General features: G+C 40.3%; 1 protein-coding gene across 1 annotated transcript in view; it reads right to left on the reverse strand.

Moving 5' to 3' along the window:
* Positions 1-556: 556 nt before the first annotated feature.
* Positions 557-19,780, reverse strand: part of MEP1B (meprin A subunit beta) — a 30,023-nt gene continuing 10,799 nt past the window's right edge. The window contains exons 6-16 of the mRNA XM_023510169.1: positions 16,680-16,797; positions 15,463-15,641; positions 12,614-12,832; positions 11,819-11,971; positions 9,714-9,929; positions 6,672-7,115; positions 5,066-5,245; positions 3,799-3,877; positions 3,646-3,723; positions 2,839-3,043; positions 557-571 (exon numbers count right to left, since the gene is read on the reverse strand). Of these exons, the coding sequence (XP_023365937.1) occupies positions 557-571; positions 2,839-3,043; positions 3,646-3,723; positions 3,799-3,877; positions 5,066-5,245; positions 6,672-7,115; positions 9,714-9,929; positions 11,819-11,971; positions 12,614-12,832; positions 15,463-15,641; positions 16,680-16,797 (1,886 nt within the window). The remainder of the gene's footprint in view (positions 572-2,838; positions 3,044-3,645; positions 3,724-3,798; positions 3,878-5,065; positions 5,246-6,671; positions 7,116-9,713; positions 9,930-11,818; positions 11,972-12,613; positions 12,833-15,462; positions 15,642-16,679; positions 16,798-19,780) is intronic.

Genomic DNA, 19,780 nt, shown 5'->3' on the forward strand with positions numbered 1-19,780 from the left:
TCTCTAGTTGTTGCTCTCCCTTTTATAGACAATATTCTATAGAGGAACCTGGATTGCTTCTTCCCCTAAAGAAGAAAGGAAGGAAGAAAGGGAGGGACGGAGGGAGGGAAGAAGAAAATTTCACCAATTTGACTTTTACCAAAATAAGGATTTATAGTACATTCAGCTATTTACAGAAAAGGTCCATTTTTATTTATATTTATTTTTATTTTAGAGACAGAGTCTCACTTTCTCACCCTTAGTAGAGTGCTGTGGCATCATAGCTCACAGCAACTTCAAACTCTTGGGCACAAGTGATCCTCTTGCCTCACCCTCCCAATTAACTGGGACTATAGGCACCCGCCATAACACCTGGCTATTTCTAGAGATGGGGTCTCGCTGTTGCTCAGGTTGGTCCTGAACTCCTGAGCTCAGGCAATCCACCCTCCTCAGCCGCATCCAGCCTCAAAAGATCCATTTTTAGAAGAATGAGGTGGTTTGTAATATCGCTTAGGTGAAATCCATGATGAAGAATCCTTTTTCATTTCATTTGCTGGCTGTAGTGTCCAGTTAATCTTCAAAGAGCATCGCGCTAAAAGGGGAAAGAACAATTAATGACTTAATTTCTAAATTTAAAAACTGTCATGTAAATGAATCACAATGAAATGGCCTAGTTTTGAAATGAAATCCCCATCAGCATTGCCCTGGCCCCTTCCCTGCTGCCAAGTGGCTCCTGCTGGAGTTAGAGATCCCAATCACCTTACTCAGATGCCAAAACATTAGGATGAACACACATTTCTGCTTCAGAAAGATCAGTATGATTTTTTGAAGTAGGGTCAGGCACAGTGGTTCACATCTGTAATCTTAGGACTCTGGGAGGACCAGACCAGTGGATTGGTGAGCTCAGGAGCTGGAGACCAGCCTGAGCAACAGCAAGACCCCATCTCTACTAAAAATAGAAAAAACTAGTCAGACACTGTGGTGGGTGCCTGTAGTCCCAGCTATTCAGGAGGCTGAGGCAAGAGGATCACTTGAGCCCAAGAGTTTGAGGTTGCTGTGAGCTAAGATACCAGGGCACTCTACCCAGGTCCAAGGGCAACCGTTAAAAAAAAAAAAAAGGATTTGAACTGGATCTGGAGGATCTGTTAGTGAATTAACTGTAGAAACGCTCAGACTAAGGAAAATACAGATTGATGCCCTTGCCCTTGAGGATGTGTTTAAGCCATCCAGAGGCAAAATAATTCTTTTATAATACTTTGGGGAGAAGGGGTTTGTTGTGTGTCTGTTTCCATTTAACACTGACAGTATCTGCCCCTTACACATTTAGCTACCTTCTTTCTCTTCTCTTTGTTTTTATCATTTTCCTCTGACTTCGTCCAATTTTTACTTGCAAAGTCAGAGCCCATATGATAGCTCTTACCTTGTCCCCTTGCCAGGGGACCATCCTGGTGGTCCCAGACACCCAGCACCTGATCCTTCCCTGACTGTCCACTCTAGTATCTTCCCTACCCCAGCGCCTGGCTCCACCCTGCTGGCCCAGGTTCCAATTCTCACAGGTGCCCCTGCCATCAGGTTGGTCCACCAGGCCCTCCATGTTCCCATCCATCCCTTTTATTACGAGTCATAAACTGGAAAGAACTGTTTAAAAAAACAAAACAACTTGTTTACATTTTAAGTATTTTCCTAAGAAGTTTGTGAAATAATTAACCTATTGCCTTATGATTAGCCACAGACATCTTCCTGATGTGGAGGAAATGGGATAATAGTATGTGAGACTAAAACTATTTGTTCTCTGTTCATTATCACTGTCCATCTGGTTTTCTTTTTCTTTTTTTTTTAAAGACAGGGAACCATTCTGTTGTTCAGGCTGGAGTGTGGTAGTATGATCATAGCTCACTGTAGCCTAAAAACTCCTGGGTGCAAGAAATCTTTCTACTTCAGCCTCTCAACAAGCCAGAACTACAGGCACAGGCCAACAGATTCAACTAATTTTTTAAATTTTTTTGTAGAGATGTGAGGTCTTGCAATATTGCTCAGGCTGGTCTCAAACTCCTGGCCTCAAGCAATCCCTCCACCTTAGCCTCCCAAAGTGCTGGGATTACAGGTATAGGCTTTCGTGCCTGACCCCATTGTTCATCTTTTCACTGACTTTACAAAAAAAGTATATATATATATGTGTGTGTGTATAAATATATATATTTTTTCTTTTTTTTGAGACAGAGTCTCACTATGTAGCCATTGGTAGAGTGCCATGGCATCACAGCTCTCAGCAACCTCATGTTCTTGGGACTTAAGTGATTCTCCTGCCTCAGCCTCCCAGGTAGCTGGGACTACAGGCACCTGCCACAATGCCCGGCTTTCTTTTTGTTGCAGTTGTCATTTTTGTTTGGCAGGCCCAGGCTGACTTAGAAGCCACCATCCTCAGTGTATGTGACCAGCACCCTACCCACTGAGCTACGGGCACCACCAAAGTATTTATATCTTGATACCAGGGTTATCCACTTAAACAAAAAATTGTAACCTTAAAATGTAGCGTATCTTGGATAAACATTTTTCTGAAGAAAATACACTCTTGCTTTAGCAAATTGCAGTAGTTTTATTTTCAAGTTGGGTATTTTTTAAATTAGTTTTCAGTAACAATTTCAGAGACTCTAATTTAAGTGAAATAGAATTGGAAGAATTTCAAAGCTTCACTTTTAAGTAATGTTCAAATGTTATGCCACTCTCTTTGTGCTCTTTTGTGAATAGAAATACGAATCAGCACGTGAAACTTGGTGCATCACCGAGTTTCTTCAGTAATTCTTCTCTAGATTATTTCATCAACAGGTTTTGAACAACCAAATATCAGCTTCAACTTACGTTTTCCAGAGTCACAGCTTCTGTTTTTGAACTTGTCCTTTTACGATATTTCTTCTTGGTACAATAGACACTAACAAGGGTGACAATCAGCATCGCAGCGAACACAGCAGCAGTGGAAGAAGCGGCAATGACGATGGTGTCACGGGTGGAGCCCCTCTTTTCACACCTTTCTCCCATGTACCACCAGTCTTCCCCTGCCTGGCACCTGCGTATCACAAACAGTTATGAGTTAACATCTGGAAATCCTGACCGTCAAAGGTGCCATCTGTAGTCTATTTGATCACCAATGGGTCATTGACACCTGGGACTCATTTACCCCCTCTGGATAAGATCATGAAAAGAAGAAATGGCATTAGTGCTAATCTGAGACTGAAACAGCAGCTCCCCAGTAAGAAAGGCAGGTAGCCAAGGTAGCAGAAAGGGTCAGTTCTCAGTGTCCCACCTTTCAGCTCTAGACTTTGGCCCAAGGCTCCTCAGAATGTCAATACCTTCATCTAGAAAATGGAAACAGCCACTCTAAAGCACCAGACTGTTGTAGGGATTCAGTAAGATAAGTAACTTGTGAGGACATTTCCAGACAATTAGACAGTATTGCGCTATTTTTCCCTAAATAATTGTATTGTTCTTGTGACTATCCAAAGTCAGAAATGAAAGCAAAACAAACAAACAAACAAAACATTCTGTGAATGGATTGGAGATGAGAATTGATGTATTTCATTCATATGATCTATCGGTACTTAATCCTACACTATGGGAATAAAATTTCTAATAAAAGAATGAGGAGGGTCTCTTTCAAGGAACCCTTACCTGCATTCAGCTTTGTCATCTCGAACAGCACAGATGCCATCATTCTCACAGCGGATTTGTGAGCAGAGGTCTTCGACGCTAGCAGTTGTTGGCATTGATGGTCTAATAGTTGCAGGTGTTGGCATTGGTGGTCTAGGAGTTGTTGGGATTGACTGGCTAGGAGTTGGTGGCATTGGTGGTCTAGGAGTTGTTGGCATTGGCTGGACTTGTGTAGAATTGAGGTGTGATATGTCTAGGAAGATAGGGGAGAGTGTAGATGAAAATCAGCTTTTGCTCTAACAATCATTTGATCTTTAGGTTTCAAAATAAACTATGTTCAGTTTTTAGGCTCGTGAGAAATTCGGGTACCCTTGAAGCACAGTCCAGTAATGTTCAGAGGCAATGAAATAGGAAATGAGCAAAGGAAACTGGGCTGGCCTGCTGAGGCTACAACTTAATCTCACGCTTGCCTCAGCTAGGGGAGCTCAAAAGGCTACAAATCATCGCCACCAACCCTCAAGGACAGATAAGAAAAATCAAAGCGCAGAAACGCAAAGCTACTGAGAGCTTTGTTCAAGGTCATAATTCTCTTGCGTGGTGGAGCAAGTTGGTGGACATTTGGGGGAAGACACCAGAAAACCAGTGTTCTGTTCTTCGCAGCATTTTTTGTCGCATGTGGTCCAAATAGGGTCCATGAGAATTGAAGAATGTATGACTTTTTCTTTGCTACTTAAAATGTTTTCTCTCTTGACAAAAGGTATTCCTGAATAATTTTTTCCAAGAAGCATCATCTAGATTCATTCTAATGGACATTGGAGTCAGAATTTTGTGGGTTTTAAGTGCACCACCCTTCATCAAAAACAGAATCCTGATTTACTGAGATGCAACTGAGTCTTTAATAGAAAATGAGTTATTCTACCACATGAAACATAGAAACCACCAGAATTGCTAGAAAAGGTATTTATTGGCTGTCAAGGGTAAGAAATTTTCAAAGACAATAGGTTTGTGTTATTATTGACAAGATATATGTGTGTGCGTGTGTGTGTTTGCATGTAAACATGGGCATATATGTATGTCTATATATGCATTTCGGGTGCTTACATGATATTTTTATTTCTGGAGCTCTCAAATATAATGCTAAGGTGTAATAGCTATACTTTAATTTATTTCTAGAAAAGGTTTCCAGACTCAAGGTTTGCACTATTTTATCATGTGATGGTAATTGAATTCTTTATCCTACAATCCTCACTGTTTGAAATTATTAATAAATTATTTTCATATCGTTAATAATTTATACTCCCCCAAACCCACGCATGCTCATGTCCTCCCACATCTCTATATAATATGCTTAGAAATTACTAAACCCCAAAAAACACAATTAATAACCAATGTGCACAAACCCCCCCCCAGCTGATATAAAACGGTATTTTTACTGACATACCTTCCACTGTCAGGAGAATAAAAACATCATTTCCTTTTATAAAATCTCTGCTTTTCAGCCTTTCGTGGGTTATAAAGGCACTGGTTCCATAGCCTCTATTTCTTCTAAACTCGGTTCCATTAGGGAAAAGAGCCACTTCTCCTACTTTGGAAGGCCTGTCCCAAAAATAGTTTCCATTATCTGAAAAAGCAATTTATATTAATGGATTGTGTTTAGCTTCATCATAGCTTTTGGTGGTAGGAAAGAGCAGGCAATGTGAAACACAATTAGGATGGAGCTCAAAATAATTAAATGATGCCATTGACCTGTGATGTATTCCCTGGCAAATCACTGGTGCTTGCTCATTTATACTGCCCTAAAGGAAATGAGATTGCCTGGCAGGGAGGACCACATTCTGGACTATGAGTGGAAAGGTACCAGAAGTTTCCTCGGTGGGCATGTCACACCTGCACATATTGACCAGTAAATGCATAGAAACCTGACCTTCTGAGTTAAAAACAGTCCATTTAACCAAATTCAACCAATGTGCTATGGAGAGAGATTTTAATATCAGCATAAAACAACTCATCTCATTAACTGAATTATCCACCTAACAGAGCAAAATCCTTCAGGAGAAGACAGCAAGGAGCACTGCTTCTGGGAAAAGGCAATGGCCCACCCAACTCTGCACCATTTTTAATGTCATTCTGGGAGAAAGATTTTGGGAAAAAAGCAAAGAAATTCTCAATCTCAAGTTCCTATGATTCCACTGATGCATATTATCTTTTTCCTATCAGATTAAGTTTATTTTTTTTCCTATATCACTTTGATCCATCTTTTTCATATTATAGAATTCAGACTGGGCAATAATATTCAGCTTGCTACAGTTCCATTCTTTCTTGTGTTAGGGTCCCAGAGGTAAAGGAATATTAAAACTAGAAGTGTAAACATCACTTTCTGTGTGCTGCTTCGTGGTGAGACTGGAAAGACAGGGAATGATGTCACCATTAGCAAGTGCTCCAGAATTTTCAATAAGAACTTACAACCCATTCCTACAGCCTTTCCACCCACACTCCAGTGCATCTGACCAACATCTTCCTTCTGTTCAAAAACTACCCCATTTTTTCCACAGTCCCAGGGGTTTAACCAAGGAAGCACGGGTTAGGAAAACTCAACACCTGAGGGCCTCTCCAGAGAAGGCCCTTCTCCGAGCTTCCACACTTGACCTGTATTAATCCTCATAACAAATCTGTGGAATGGTTATTACAGCTTGGAGCTCCAAGACATGATGTGCTCAAGGTCACAGCTAATGTGAAACCTTGAATCTGAACCCAGGTATGTCAGACTCTAAAACCAACACTCCTCGCACAAAAGTGGAAAATTGTGGATGATTATCAATTCCCAGGAATACAGACAATAAACACCCTCTATTTCTTGGAGTCCTTGTTGACATGGTTCATGTCTGGGACTCTGTTCATGACTGTTGAATCTTTCCCTTAAGTTCCTGTTCTTAAGATTTGGGGGCTCACAATTCCCGTGGAAACTGTACAATCTCTTGTTCCCCAAACCATCTGTCCCTCCTAGAGTTATGATCCTCTATTAGCAATAAAGAAAACGAGTCACAAACCGGTGGTCATGAATGGGTCTGTGGTTATACTCCGCTGGTTGGACATACGCTGTCGAATGTCAGGATTTTGATCCAAGAGTGTCATTGTGGCTTGTTGCCAAGGACACGGCCACTGTAATTGATCATCATTGGCTCCAGAGATCAAGTGGAAATATATGCCCACATTAGTCAACTGGCTTAGATCCAAGTGAATCTGAAAGGCATAACCTTTAGAAGAATAAAATGGAGGGCTATACAGAGTTGCATTTGGGCTCTCAATGAACTGTGTGAAATTCCTTATATGCCAGACATGATGAGGGCACTGTGTTTCCGAAAGATTGATGTCATCAATGGACAGACCACCCAACGATGCACCAGAGCCTCTGCGTCCTTCAAACACAACTCTAAACTTGTTGGTCACTTTCAGTGTAACATAGTAAAGTTGCCAGTTCCCACTGGGTATTCCTGCAAAAAGAGTTATTATTATTTCAAAGAAGGCAAAGGACTATGAGTTTATGCAAATCAACATGAGAGTGCTAAGGTTCACAGCCACATGATCATCCAAGAGCTACTCGTTCCTACAGGTCAGAGATATGGAATTCTCACACCTCCAGCCAGGTGTCTCTGGGGGGTTCAACTGTTATTTGAATGTTTATCTAACTGTTCTCAAATAGTTCAACCTTTGCTAGTGATAGGTAAGCAAATAACATTTAACTCTTAAGCACTCCCTGTGCTACTTCTGAGTTACCTGCCTTTTTTTTTTTTTAAAGAGACAGTGTCTTGCTCTTTCACTCAGGCCAGAGCATGACCTCAAACTGCAGCCTCAAACTTGTAGCTCAATGGATCCTCCTGTGTCAGCCTCCTGAGTTACCTGCCATTCCATATTGGCTAAACAGTCAAGCAAGCCCCATATTCTAACACATGTAACCAAGATTCTTGTGATACTCAAGCAAAACTTTCTTTAATATATTTATAGTTTGGAATAATTCCCTCACATGCAAAATTTTCAGTCAAGTTTTTGGCAGTATTAAACCAGAATCCACCAAATTCTAGAAAGCTCACATGCCACGTTTACTCCTTAGGTCATGTACGAGGACTCTACTCTGATGTTTGGGTCCCTCTTTTCTCCCCAGCCTGTACTCCATCCTCAACTATTATCCCATATCCCAAGCTAGCTGCACATAGTGTGCCATTCTGTCTTATTTTCTTTTATCATCTATTCAAATAAGCAGTATACTAAAAAATCTTCATAAGCCACCAGATAGACAACAGTTGAGGACTTCAGGTCAAACTAGTAGTTGACACAATAATTTAAAATATAAATATTTTGGTACTTAATACGAAACATAGCTGCTTGAAAATAAATTAAAATATCTAAATTACAGAAAATACTGTTGTTGATGGATGGACGCTAGACTGAACAAAAGCCTTTCATGAGAGCTTCTAATTCATTATTATAGGTATTATCAGTTTAAATTCTGGGCTCCTAGGCAAGCTTCTTATTGTCTATCAATGATACATCCACAGATTGATAATGGAAAGGATCCCTCTCCCAGGCCTGGACAATTGCATATAAATTACATGTATATTATATTAATATAATGTGCATTATATTAATACCTGTATTTTTATTTGTGTTAACATATATGGTTTATATATGAGACATATATAAGGCTCTTATATATATGAAATGTGTAATATATATTATTATATACATATGTGTAATGTATATAGATCATATATTATCATATGTAAATTTAATATATATCATTATATATAATACTATATTATTAGATATGTATGCATATAGAATTATACATATATGTATATATAGAATTATATTTTGTATAATTACATATATAATGTGTATATATTCGTAGTAAGATAAAGAATCTCACTGTTGGCCAGGTGTGGTGGTTCATACCTATAATCCTAGCACTCTGGGAGGCCAAAGCGAGTGGATTGCCTGAGCTCAGAAGTTCAAGACCAGCCTGAGCTAGAATGAGACTTGGTCTCTAAAAATAGCTGGGCATTATAGTCCCAGCTACTTAGGAAGCTGAGGTAAGAGAATCATTTGAGCCCAAGAATTTGAAGTTGCTGTGAGCTATGAAGCCACAGCACTCTACTGAGGGCAACAAAGTGAGACTCTATCTCAATCAAATAAAATGAAATAAAATTTAAAAAATTAGAAAGCACATCATTCTTCATAAATGTTCATGGAAAAATATTATCTGTATTTCAGATTGTTCCTCACTGTCAAACAGAGGAAGAAAATGGCATAATATCAATCCATTTTATAATCGATTTTACTCAATCCCTTCAAACCGAGAGACAAATATGTGGAGCTGACTACAATGTATTTACCAGCCCACAGCCTCTGCCTTCCTCAGGGAACCTTCTTAACCATCTGCTTGAATAGATAGTGAACATGGCCCTCCTGTCTGACACATGATTGATGTGAAAGGTGGGCACCCACTCACAAATCACTCCAGAAGTTGCACTTCACCCAAGTCATAAGGCTCAGAGTCCTTAACTGGGATTTATTGTTTAAGCTGGACATTAGAAATAGAATCCCTTTTCCGTTCTGATGGCGCATTTGGTAAGAAGTAAGCTAGGAAGTAAAATAGCCAACATACCAGTCTTAGGGACAAAGCCCTTCTGAGACAAAATGAGGGGTCTCCAACAATGTTCAGGAACAAATTGAGTCCTCCCTGAAGCCACTTTCCTGAAGCCACTTCCTCCCTCATCTGTCCCACAGGTTACAGCTAACCTTGAACCATAACCCTTCCCATGTTGCCTAGGCCAGTGCACACGGCATTTTTATTACTTGCCAAGAACTGACCTCCACAGTGCCAGAGACTGACCTCCAGTTTCTTGAGTGTCACGTTATACAGTTCACACAAAAGATCCTCACTTCAGCTTCCTTGCTATAAAATAAGCAGGATCAAGGTCTAAATTGAAAAACAGTGAGCCAGTAGCTCCTGCCCCAGGGTATAAATTGGTACATTCAGAGCTAAAATTTCATCACTTTGAACCTAAACAATAAGGCTATTGATACTGTACCTTTTATCTCTTCCACCAAAGTTAAACTACTATTCACACTGTCTGCAGAATACTCCCTGATGTAGATGTTCAGTTGGTCACTTTCACTTCCACTGTTGTATACATAAAACTGCAAGCACTGGAACCCTCTTTTAGGGTACAGCACTCTACTTTCCAGCACTGCTGTGGCCCCCACATTCACAGAGCTACTGTTGAAATGCATGAAGAAGCCAGAACCTGTTAAGAGGACAAAAGCATGATTGAGAGAAAACAATTTCCAGGTAGAGGAATGTGTGTTCATTAACAGTGGTGGGAGCTTCTTTACACAAGGGATAACTAATGACTAACATCAATATATAAATCACGAGATACAAACGTCAGAAGCCTACAGATCCAGCATTCGGGAAAACTAGCAGATTGACAGAACAGACTAAAACTCAAACCTCTCTATTATTTATCAACATCTCCCTACAATGTTTTCTCTTGATCTTGCTTACCTTCATTTGCTGTGTATCTTTACGGCAAATTTAATTACCAAATGCTAATCAAAAAAAAAAAAAAAGAAAGAAAAGAAAAGAAAAAACAGTGTGAGCCTTCAGGTCATGCCTAAGTGGCAGGACCAAAAGGCAAAGTCTGCAAGGAACGCCTTTCAAGTGCCACCAATCCTGCTCAATTCCAAGTGGCAATAGCTACCATTGGAAAGATGTCACAGAGAATTGTCCCCTCTCTAAGAATATAAGAAAAGGAAAATGGAAATTAAGTCAGAAGGAAGGCTTGAAATCTAGTAGGTAGAGAGTTGCATCATCTTTGTCTCCCAAGGCTAACTCAAGGTGAGGTTGTAGGTCCTTCTGGAGAAGTGAACACACACTGGGTGAGGACAGGAGAGAGAGGCTGGCCACTTTTCAACACTTCCTAAATTCTTTGGCTTTAAACTACCAATAATAATAAAATAATTCAACTTTCAGAATACATTAGATGTTCAGCAACCATTGGATGAGATCTACATTTTAATGTTTAAAAAATTGTACTTATAATGAAAAGATTGGGAAAAACTAAACTCTACAATTTCTAAAGCTTTTCCCAGTTCCTTGCTTCCATTATTTGCAATACTCAATGTTCTAAATTATCTCTCAAGGAAAACCATAATTCTGGCTTGAGTGTGTATATCCAGTTTCTTTATCTTATTTCAACCATTTGCAGAGTTCACATTATATGCAGGGCACTGGGTTGGCCATTTAAATATGGCTCTGGGAGCAAGAAACATACGAAAGAGACATTAGACAGCCTTTCTGTTACCACGGACATTAGCTTTTAAAGACAGAAAAAATCATGGGAGCTGCCTGGTTTGGTCTCTCCTTCTCACTTTTCTTCCCTTTCTTTCCTCCCATCCATCTCTCTCTCTCTCTCTGATCTGGATAGGATCCCTAACCACTATCCAAATTGCACTCAAAAAGAAAAATAAAAAGAGAAGTGCCTTTTTGCTGTTACAGAGCTCATCTCCTGTCCAGATCATCTGAGTTGTCAAGCCCTGGCCCTAAATTCTGAAGTCTAGTTTTACTTGTTTGCTGCCAGAAAGAAGCAAATAAATAAAAATGTGATACTTGTACTGTAGCCAAATGACTACTTAATTTTAAACAAAATGAAAATGGAAAAGGAAACTCATCTGATTAAAAATAAGTTGTGCTTTCTACCTTCACTTAAGGTATTTTTGTAACAGGAACACATAATCACATCCATCTATAATTCTGAAACTGAATAACCTACAGCCTAGCGGTGTCCACTGGGAAGAGTCTGATATTCTTCAAGGTGCTAGAAAACAACGGTGCTGCCCCTGAAATCAGCGTCCTCCCAGGAGGTGCAGTCTTTCTTCTGCTGCTAGGGGCTCATACCAGCAGAAGCATCATAGAGCCCAGACTCGTGGAAAAGAAAACAAACTCAGAGAATCAAAAGCAAAGAAATTAATCATGCCCTCCTTATAAGGCACAAGGCCTATTCCTAAGTAGCAACCTAATGAATTATCACTAGTCATTGTGGTGGAGATTAGAGGTAAAATCCCAGACTTTCATAGAGAAAGACAAAGTCAGAGCCACGGAATGAGTAATCTAGAAGAATCTCACTCCTGTTACCTTCACACTGGCCCATGTTGGAGTGATCGCTGTCTGGCCCGCTGGGAATCTGTGAAACCCGTTGCCAGTCAGCACTATCTCCTGAACTTTGGATCATACCACACACATTTTCCAGTTCAAAATTGCACGAGTCCATAAAACTCAACGAAGAGGCTGCAAAAGCAAAAAATCAGTTACTGACATTTGTACAACATGATAACGTGAGTAATAAAAACTGAGCTTATCACAGAAGTATTAGGAAGGCCTAAATGGCGTTAAATGGAACACTTAGCTGATTCTGGGTGATGGTGGCTTAAAGACCCCTCTTTATCTGCGGAACCCCTAATTTTCTTCCTAATTATCTAATTTATAAAAACCTGAGTCTACACTCCCCTAGTTATTCAAATCATTAAGCCACAAACCAGATGGTTAGATCCCATGTTTAAGAATAAATCTTAAATATCTCACCACAAAAAATAAGCAAAAAGTAAGTGTACACCTCATTTTAGCAGAAAAAATACTTGATCACGCTGGTCTACATTTGAATTATTAACAGCTTCAAAACCTGCCTGGGGCATATTCCTACAGGACTCAAATTTTTTTTAGATCTCTGAGATGGGCCTTGTGGAAGGAAAAAAAAATGCTGCTTCCAAGTTTCAGATTGGGCTCTGGGTGCTACTCTGCTGTTTTTCCTCCGAATATTAAATTTCTGTAATCTCAGAAACTTCAACAATGCTTAATAAAATAGCGCAGACTATCACTTTTTCCTACACAGAGGAGAGAAATACGAGCAATTTCGAAGAACTTGTTACATACAGCAGTTATACAGCCGGTTCAACTTTAAGAGATCATAGTCACTGAAATCCATTCGTTGGCCGATCACATCCTCAAAATCTGAGATTCTCGTCACAATGGTGGGCTCTGTCCCATTCTGGAACGCTGTTTTACTGTAGTGCATTACGGAAGTGTAATCATAGGGAACATTCAGGGAATCTGATAGTTGGTCACTATAGGTGTTAAAATTGTGCTCTCTGCCTAAAGGATAAATTAAAAATCTCTAATTACTTGACGTTCACAAAATTCAGCTTATCTTACTCCATAGGCTGTATCTCAGAAATGGAGAACATAACAAACTGGACCAACTTTTGCTACAACTGACCTGCTGTATTTCAAGTGTTTCATTATTTCTACCTTAAAATATAATATTCACATTTAGAATTGTGATACCAGCAGTCACATGGAACAGATCAAAGGTTTCATTGCAGCCCAAAGTAGAAAGATTGGTATTTGGTCTCAGGTTCTAAGAACTGCTAATGGAAAGGAGGGTTCTCAGAAGTGTTGTCAAACCAGTCGGGGCATTGACCAGCAGTGATAGAAGTTCTGTGGCATCTAGAGCAGATGGAGATGGACCTTAGGACAGCTGGTGAGATGGGACTTGGGAGTGTAACTTTCTAGTTATCCCAGAAAGGAGTCATCAGAAAGGCACTTCATGGTTACTGGAATATGTGTAGATGTATTTAAAGCGTGGTGACTTTAGTTCATGATATATACACTATAAGTTCTGTCAGTTGACAACCCAGGGGACTGCAACAAGCTGGTCAATAAATGCAGGAGGTCAACATAAGAGACCAGGCCTACTGTACTAATACGTACATGTGGTGCTGGTCCAGTCTATGAAAATGAGATTGACTCAAAGAGGTGGTCAACTATGGAGGTCCACTGCATTTCAAAATTCCTATGAGAATAAATCTTAAATGTCTCACCACAAAAAATAAGCAAGATGATGAATATTTTAATTAGCTTATTTTAATCATTCCACATTGTATAAACATACCGAAACATTACAATGCACCCATGATATACACAATTATAATTTGTTAATTAAACATAATAATAACAATGGATACATTTAGAGAATATGTCAGGCTGCTTAGCGTCACTGTAATGAACAACTGATCACAACTTGAAATTGAATGGTTTTGCGGACACACTGAGCTGGGCCTGATCTTTAAAGCATAAAGATGTGTTATCAAATCAGAAATTTCTAGCTAAAATAAAACTTTGGGCTAGGTGTCAGGGCTCATGCCTATAATCCCAGGAGGCTGAGGCAGAAGGATTGCTTGAAGACAGGAATTCTAGGCAGCCTGCCAAAATAGTAACACTCGACTCCACAAATGTTAAAAACAAACAAACAAAAAAAACTAGCCAGATGTGGTGGCACACATCTAAAGTTCCAGCTACTGAGGAGGCTGAGGCAGGAGAATTGCTTGAGCCCAGACATTCAAGCTTGCAGTGAGCTACGATCAGGCTGCTGCAACTCTAGCCTGGGTGACAAAGTAAGACCCTATCTTTAAATAACTAAATAAATTGATTGGTTGGTTGGTTTTTCTTAAATATGACTTCAGTTTTGTGTCTTTCAACATTGTCAAAAATATAAAAAATAAAAATAACATTTGGGGAATCCTGAAGAATGAAGCCATGAATTAAAGCTAAATACTCCTTTTGCCCTCAAAATCTTCTAGTTTGTTGCTGCCCCGATCCCAGTTAAGATCACTGGGAGATAAAGAACAAGTGCTGTGACTTAGAGACCGACCTTCCAGAGCAGTCCTCACAGCCCCTCCCACATAATAGCAATACCATTCCCTGTGCCACAGCCCACACAGGCAGGACACACAGAGAAGCTAAGTGTCACTGTCGAGTGTAGGAAACATGAACTCCAGTCAGACACGGTTTGTAACTTGGAACACAAAATAAGAAAAAGTTCAGGCTGTTCGAACGCTACAGTGTTTCCCCCAATGGGTCCCATAAAAAAATAAATCAAAGTACACCACAAGCTAGAAAAAGACCATGATCAAATCACTTGGGAAATAGTCCTCTTCTTGGAGATTTATAATTCGTGTCAACCTAACAAAAACTCGGAACAGTACAGCAGTATAAATAACTGTACGTTTTATTTTATTGGCATAAGTACCATGGTTTGAATGTGTCCCCCAGAAAGCACGGGTTGGAAACTTAGTCCCCAGTGCACCAGTGTTGGGAGGAGGGACCTAATGAGAGGTAATTAGGCTGCCAGGGCTCTGCTTTTAGGGATTGATTAGTGCCATTGTTGTGGAGGTGAGTTTGCCATTGCCAAGAGTGTGGGTTTCTTATAAAAGAAAGAGTTTGGTTCTCTCTCTCTCCCCCTCGCTCCCTCTGCCCTCTGCCTTGGGATGTGATACAACAACAAAGCTGTCAGTCACCACGTGCCAGCCTCTTGATCTTGGACTTCCCAGCCTCCAGAATTCTAAGACATAATTTTCTCTGTGGTATTCTGTTATAGCAGCACAAGATGAACTAAGACTTGGATTTCCCTGAACTAATTTGACCACAGACTCCTTTTTCCACCTAACACCTGTGAGCACTCTGTCGGACAGCACTCCATAGGACATGCTTCAGGAAACACAAAACCAGTTTCTAAGAGCATATCCAGCTCAAAAGCACCGGGGTTCTGGGACACTAGTGCCCAACAGCCATAAGGCACTTCAATTCAGATTGAGTTCAAGCTAAATGAAGTGTAAGTCATCAAAACCCCAGAGTTTTTCAATTATTAACAGTTGGCACAGAAGGCAAAAGAGGAAGCATACTTAGAAATGAAATCTTTAACTAAAAATGTAACAGAAATGTACCTGACTGAATTCTGTCCCACACTATGCTGACGTAGTCATCGCGATCAGAACGTGACTGCTCGTGCCAGAATCCCAGCGCATGGAGGAACTCGTGCTGAACTGTTGCTATTCGGTCACAGTTCGCTCCGATGGAAAGTTCTTGCCTCCCAACATGCCTATTTCCTACTGAAGACCAGCAGCTTATAGAGGAGATGACGGGGGTAGGGGAGAGGATGTTACAAAGATGTGGTTTGAAGCCACAGGGCAAAATCCCACCACCCAGTCCACTTCGTTACCCACCTAGATCCTTTGCTGTTTTATCTGGACTCTGTGCATTTCCTTCCTAAGCCAGGTGACGTATGAAAACCTGACAGATCAGATGATCTTTGGAAACTTGCTCTAACACCAAATATTGCATAGAGCAAGTCATCCCCCAGTCAGCCTAGTCCTGGTTTTTTCTGGGAGTTTCTAAGCATTTGAGATCATGCTTAGTATGCCTGTACCCATTAGCAAGGGCTTTACCAGGACCGCAACTGCTCAGAACTGCTGAGCTCAGGATGAGTAATTCTTAACTCAAGAAATAAAAGTGTTTAGGTTAAAATAAATTTAAATATAGACGTGCACATACATATGCACATGTTTTACTTGAAGGGGAAAATAAAGAGTAAATTACAAATGCTGAAATTCATACAGTTGTGGGCTAGATGGCATGCAATCCCACCTACCTTGCCTTAGCATAGGTAGCCTGGTCACATATATGGAAATATTTCTTTAGCTACAAAAAAACTAGATCTGGCTCCTTTATTCTCTAGCAACCAATAAAGGAAAGCTCCAACCCCAGCCTAAAAGTCAGGCCTAAGACAATTGCTGTGAGGTAATGACCCAGGCACAAGAGTTCTCCTCAGAAACTTTAGAGAGACTAACTCTTCATCCTGGCCTGGTGGTTCACACCTGCAATCCCAGCACTTTGGGAGGCTGAGGCCAGGAGAATTTCTTGAGGGCAAGAGTTCAAGGCCAGCCTGGGCAACACAGGGAGACCTTAACTCTACAAAAAAGAAAAATTAGCCAGGCATAATAGCGGGAGCCTGTAGACCCAGCCACACCAGAGGCTGAGGCAGAAGGATCGCTTGAGCCCAGGAGAGGCAGGTGATGGTGAGCTATGATGACATCCCTACCCTTACAACAGAGCACGACTCTGTCCCCTGCACTTCCCAGAAAAGACCAACTCTTCAACTCACCCACTGCCCTTGATCACTGATATATAGTTAGCTTCTCCAGTCCAAGGCTTGAAGTCAATACATGTTTTTAGGCGATAGCGTTCAAATGCATTGAGGATGACTCCCTTAGCATTTATTTCTGAAGGAAGAAAACAAACAAAAATATTCTTGTTAAAATAATCACCATTGAACAATCTACCACGGAAATAGGTCATGCACTATATTATCATGAGTTAGTCCCTTCGTGAATATTAAGTGTTTTATTTTTAAAAAAGCTTTCAGTACCAATTAAGTATTATATACAAGCATTCAATCATTCTTCAGATCTCTTATTTTGCATATTTCCCTGGAGCCCATTAACAATGCATTATTAAACAGTAAAAAGGGCATTTCCTTGGCCAGTTGCGGTGGCTCATACCTATAATCTTAGCATTCTGGGAGGCCAAGGCAGGTAGATCACCTGAGCTCAGGAGTTCAACACCAGCTTGAGCAAAAGCGAGACTCGGCTCTGCTAGAAAAACTAGCCAGGTATTGTGGCCAATGCCTGTGGTCCCAATTACTTGGGAGGCTGAGGCAGGAGGATCACTTAAGCCCAAGAGTTTGAGGTTGCTATGAGCTATGACGCCATGGCACTCTACCAAGAATGACAGAGTGAGACTCTATATCAAAAAAAGGGCATTTTGTTACCTCAGAGAGCAAATACATTGGATCACAGGCAATCAGTGTAAATAATGATTATCACACACTTGGTCTGAGCAGCTGCAAGGTGCATTTAAAGTTTCACAGCAGGATTTTTAATGTAAGGACCTTGAGTGGGAGAATCTATAAATACTATGAAATAGCATGCCCAGAATATGTATCTATATCTCTATTGACATTTGCAAAGTGCATTTTCTAAGGAGAGCTTCATGACATTTGCTAGTGAGTCCAGGATCCAAAATAGGGTTATAAACCAATGCTTTGGAGATAATAGTGATGCTAATGGGCTGAGTTGATGTGGCGCTCAAGAAAGACAGAGGCATGAGAGCAACAAGGACACCCAGGAAAAGAAGCTTGAGGGCGAGCTGAAGGAAGGGGCTGTGACAGATTCATCTGGAGAGGCCGGCATAAGTGCGTCCCAGCGAATGAAGGATGGTGGCCTGCCAGGAGGTGGGGGACCATACGGCAGAATGGAAAGTGCTTAGACTTTGGAGCTAAATACACCTGAGTTCTTCCCAGTCCTTACCGCCTACTTTTGACACTTGCACATAATCTCTGCCAATTAAGTTGACCTTTGGAACTTCAATGTTATGATCAGTTAAGTGAGGATATAAAATAAACTTGGCAGGAATACTGTGAGGATGACGACAAAGTAAAGGTGATGTTTCCAGTAACATAGACGTTGGTCAAATGTTATTTCTTCTTCCTTTCCCAAGTAACTGTTGGGTAAACATTCAAGGGAGATCACTTGGAATGCCTCTGTCTACACAGGTCTGAGAATCAAGAACAGGATTCCTGTAGGGAAGGCCCTAAAAGCCATGAGTCATAAGAGGCACGCATGCCTGTTAGAGTTCAGCCTTTTACCATAGCACACAAGTAACACACATCCATCATTTAAAAAGTTAGAAAATGTATATACACAAAAAGAAGGAAGTATAAAATCCTATCTACCACCCAGGAATAATCAATCACCTCTTTCTTTTTGTTTATATATACATAACGTACAAGTATTTTTATAAGAAATAAAATCACAGTCTACATACTATTTTTTCACTAATGAATATATCATTAAATCATTTTTCATCATTAAGTATTGTTTTTGCCATTTTAGTGGCTTCTACCCTGCATCAAATTGTTCTGAGAATTTGCCACACTAGGAAAAAAATTTTCTTTCCTAGGGGCTACAGTGTTTTATATATTAGGTCAAGGTTAGTCAAGAAATGTGAGTTATATATGTTTTGTGAAGGCCCTGGGCCAAAAACAGCATAATTTAAATACAACTCACATGGTAGTTAATGGGTTAAATAAGGGAACATATTTTTTAATGTGTTATAAATAAATTTTATAAGCAGTACAGCCCTCTACTAAGATAAGATCTTCATTGACCACATGCCTTTATTTACCAAGCGCCTTAATTAACTTTGCGTCATAGATGCAGAAGGTTCCATTTGGGATCACGTCATATAAATGCCTAAACTCTAAATACTGAAGCAAATCCTTGACAATTCTAAGAATTTCACAAGCAACTGTTCAGGTCTATTTGTCCTTGTCTGTCTAGGCTTCTAGCACCTTCCTCTTCATTTTCATACCCTCTCCCATTTACCCCCCTCCCCTACAACTTTTTCTCCCCCTAATTTGGTATTCAGGCAAGGGTTTGTAACTTATTCACTGGAGGCTATAAATGGCTGCTTCAAGCGTTACCCCTTTCAGGGAAGTTGCATCTATCAGACAGATAACATTTAATTTAAGATCAAAGATGAAAGTCCTACTGGTAGAATTACTTAGGTTGGCATATCAGAATCTGGCCTTCCAGAAATCACTTCCAGAAAACCCTTCCTAGGTTTTTTTTGCTACATGTAAGAGTGTCCTTGCTTAGGCCAGCTGCAGTGGTTCATGCCTGTAATCCCAGTACTTAGGAAGGCTGAGGCAGGAGGACTGCTTAAGCTCAGGAGTTTAAGACTAGCATGAGGAAGAGAGAGACCCTGTCTCTACAAAAAAAATAGAAAACTTGTCAGGCATTGTGGTGAGCACCTGTAGTCCCAGCTACTCAGGGGACTGACATAGAAGGATCACTTGAACCCAGGAGTTTAAGGTTGTTATGAGCTAGGCTGAGACCACAGCACTCGAACCTGGGGCAACAGAATAAGATTCTGCCTCAAAAAAAAAAAAAAAAAAAAGTGGACTTGCTTAGTAATTTTATTAGCCTGAGTCATTTAAAGACAGTATAAATTTCAAAAATGTGAGGAAGTATCAAAAATACACTACTGGGACCTGATCAAATTAAAAAGCTTCTGCATAGCCAAAAGCACAGTAAGTAAAGCAAGTAGACAGCCCTCAGAATGGGAGAAGATATTTGCTGGTTATGTCTCCGACAAAGGTTTAATAACCAGAATCCACAGAGAACTCAAACGTATTAGCAAGAA

The sequence above is a fragment of the Otolemur garnettii genome, unplaced genomic scaffold, assembly GCF_000181295.1.
Source record: "Otolemur garnettii isolate 467f Iridium unplaced genomic scaffold, OtoGar3 scaffold00012, whole genome shotgun sequence".
Classification (NCBI taxonomy): Eukaryota; Metazoa; Chordata; class Mammalia; order Primates; family Galagidae; genus Otolemur; species Otolemur garnettii.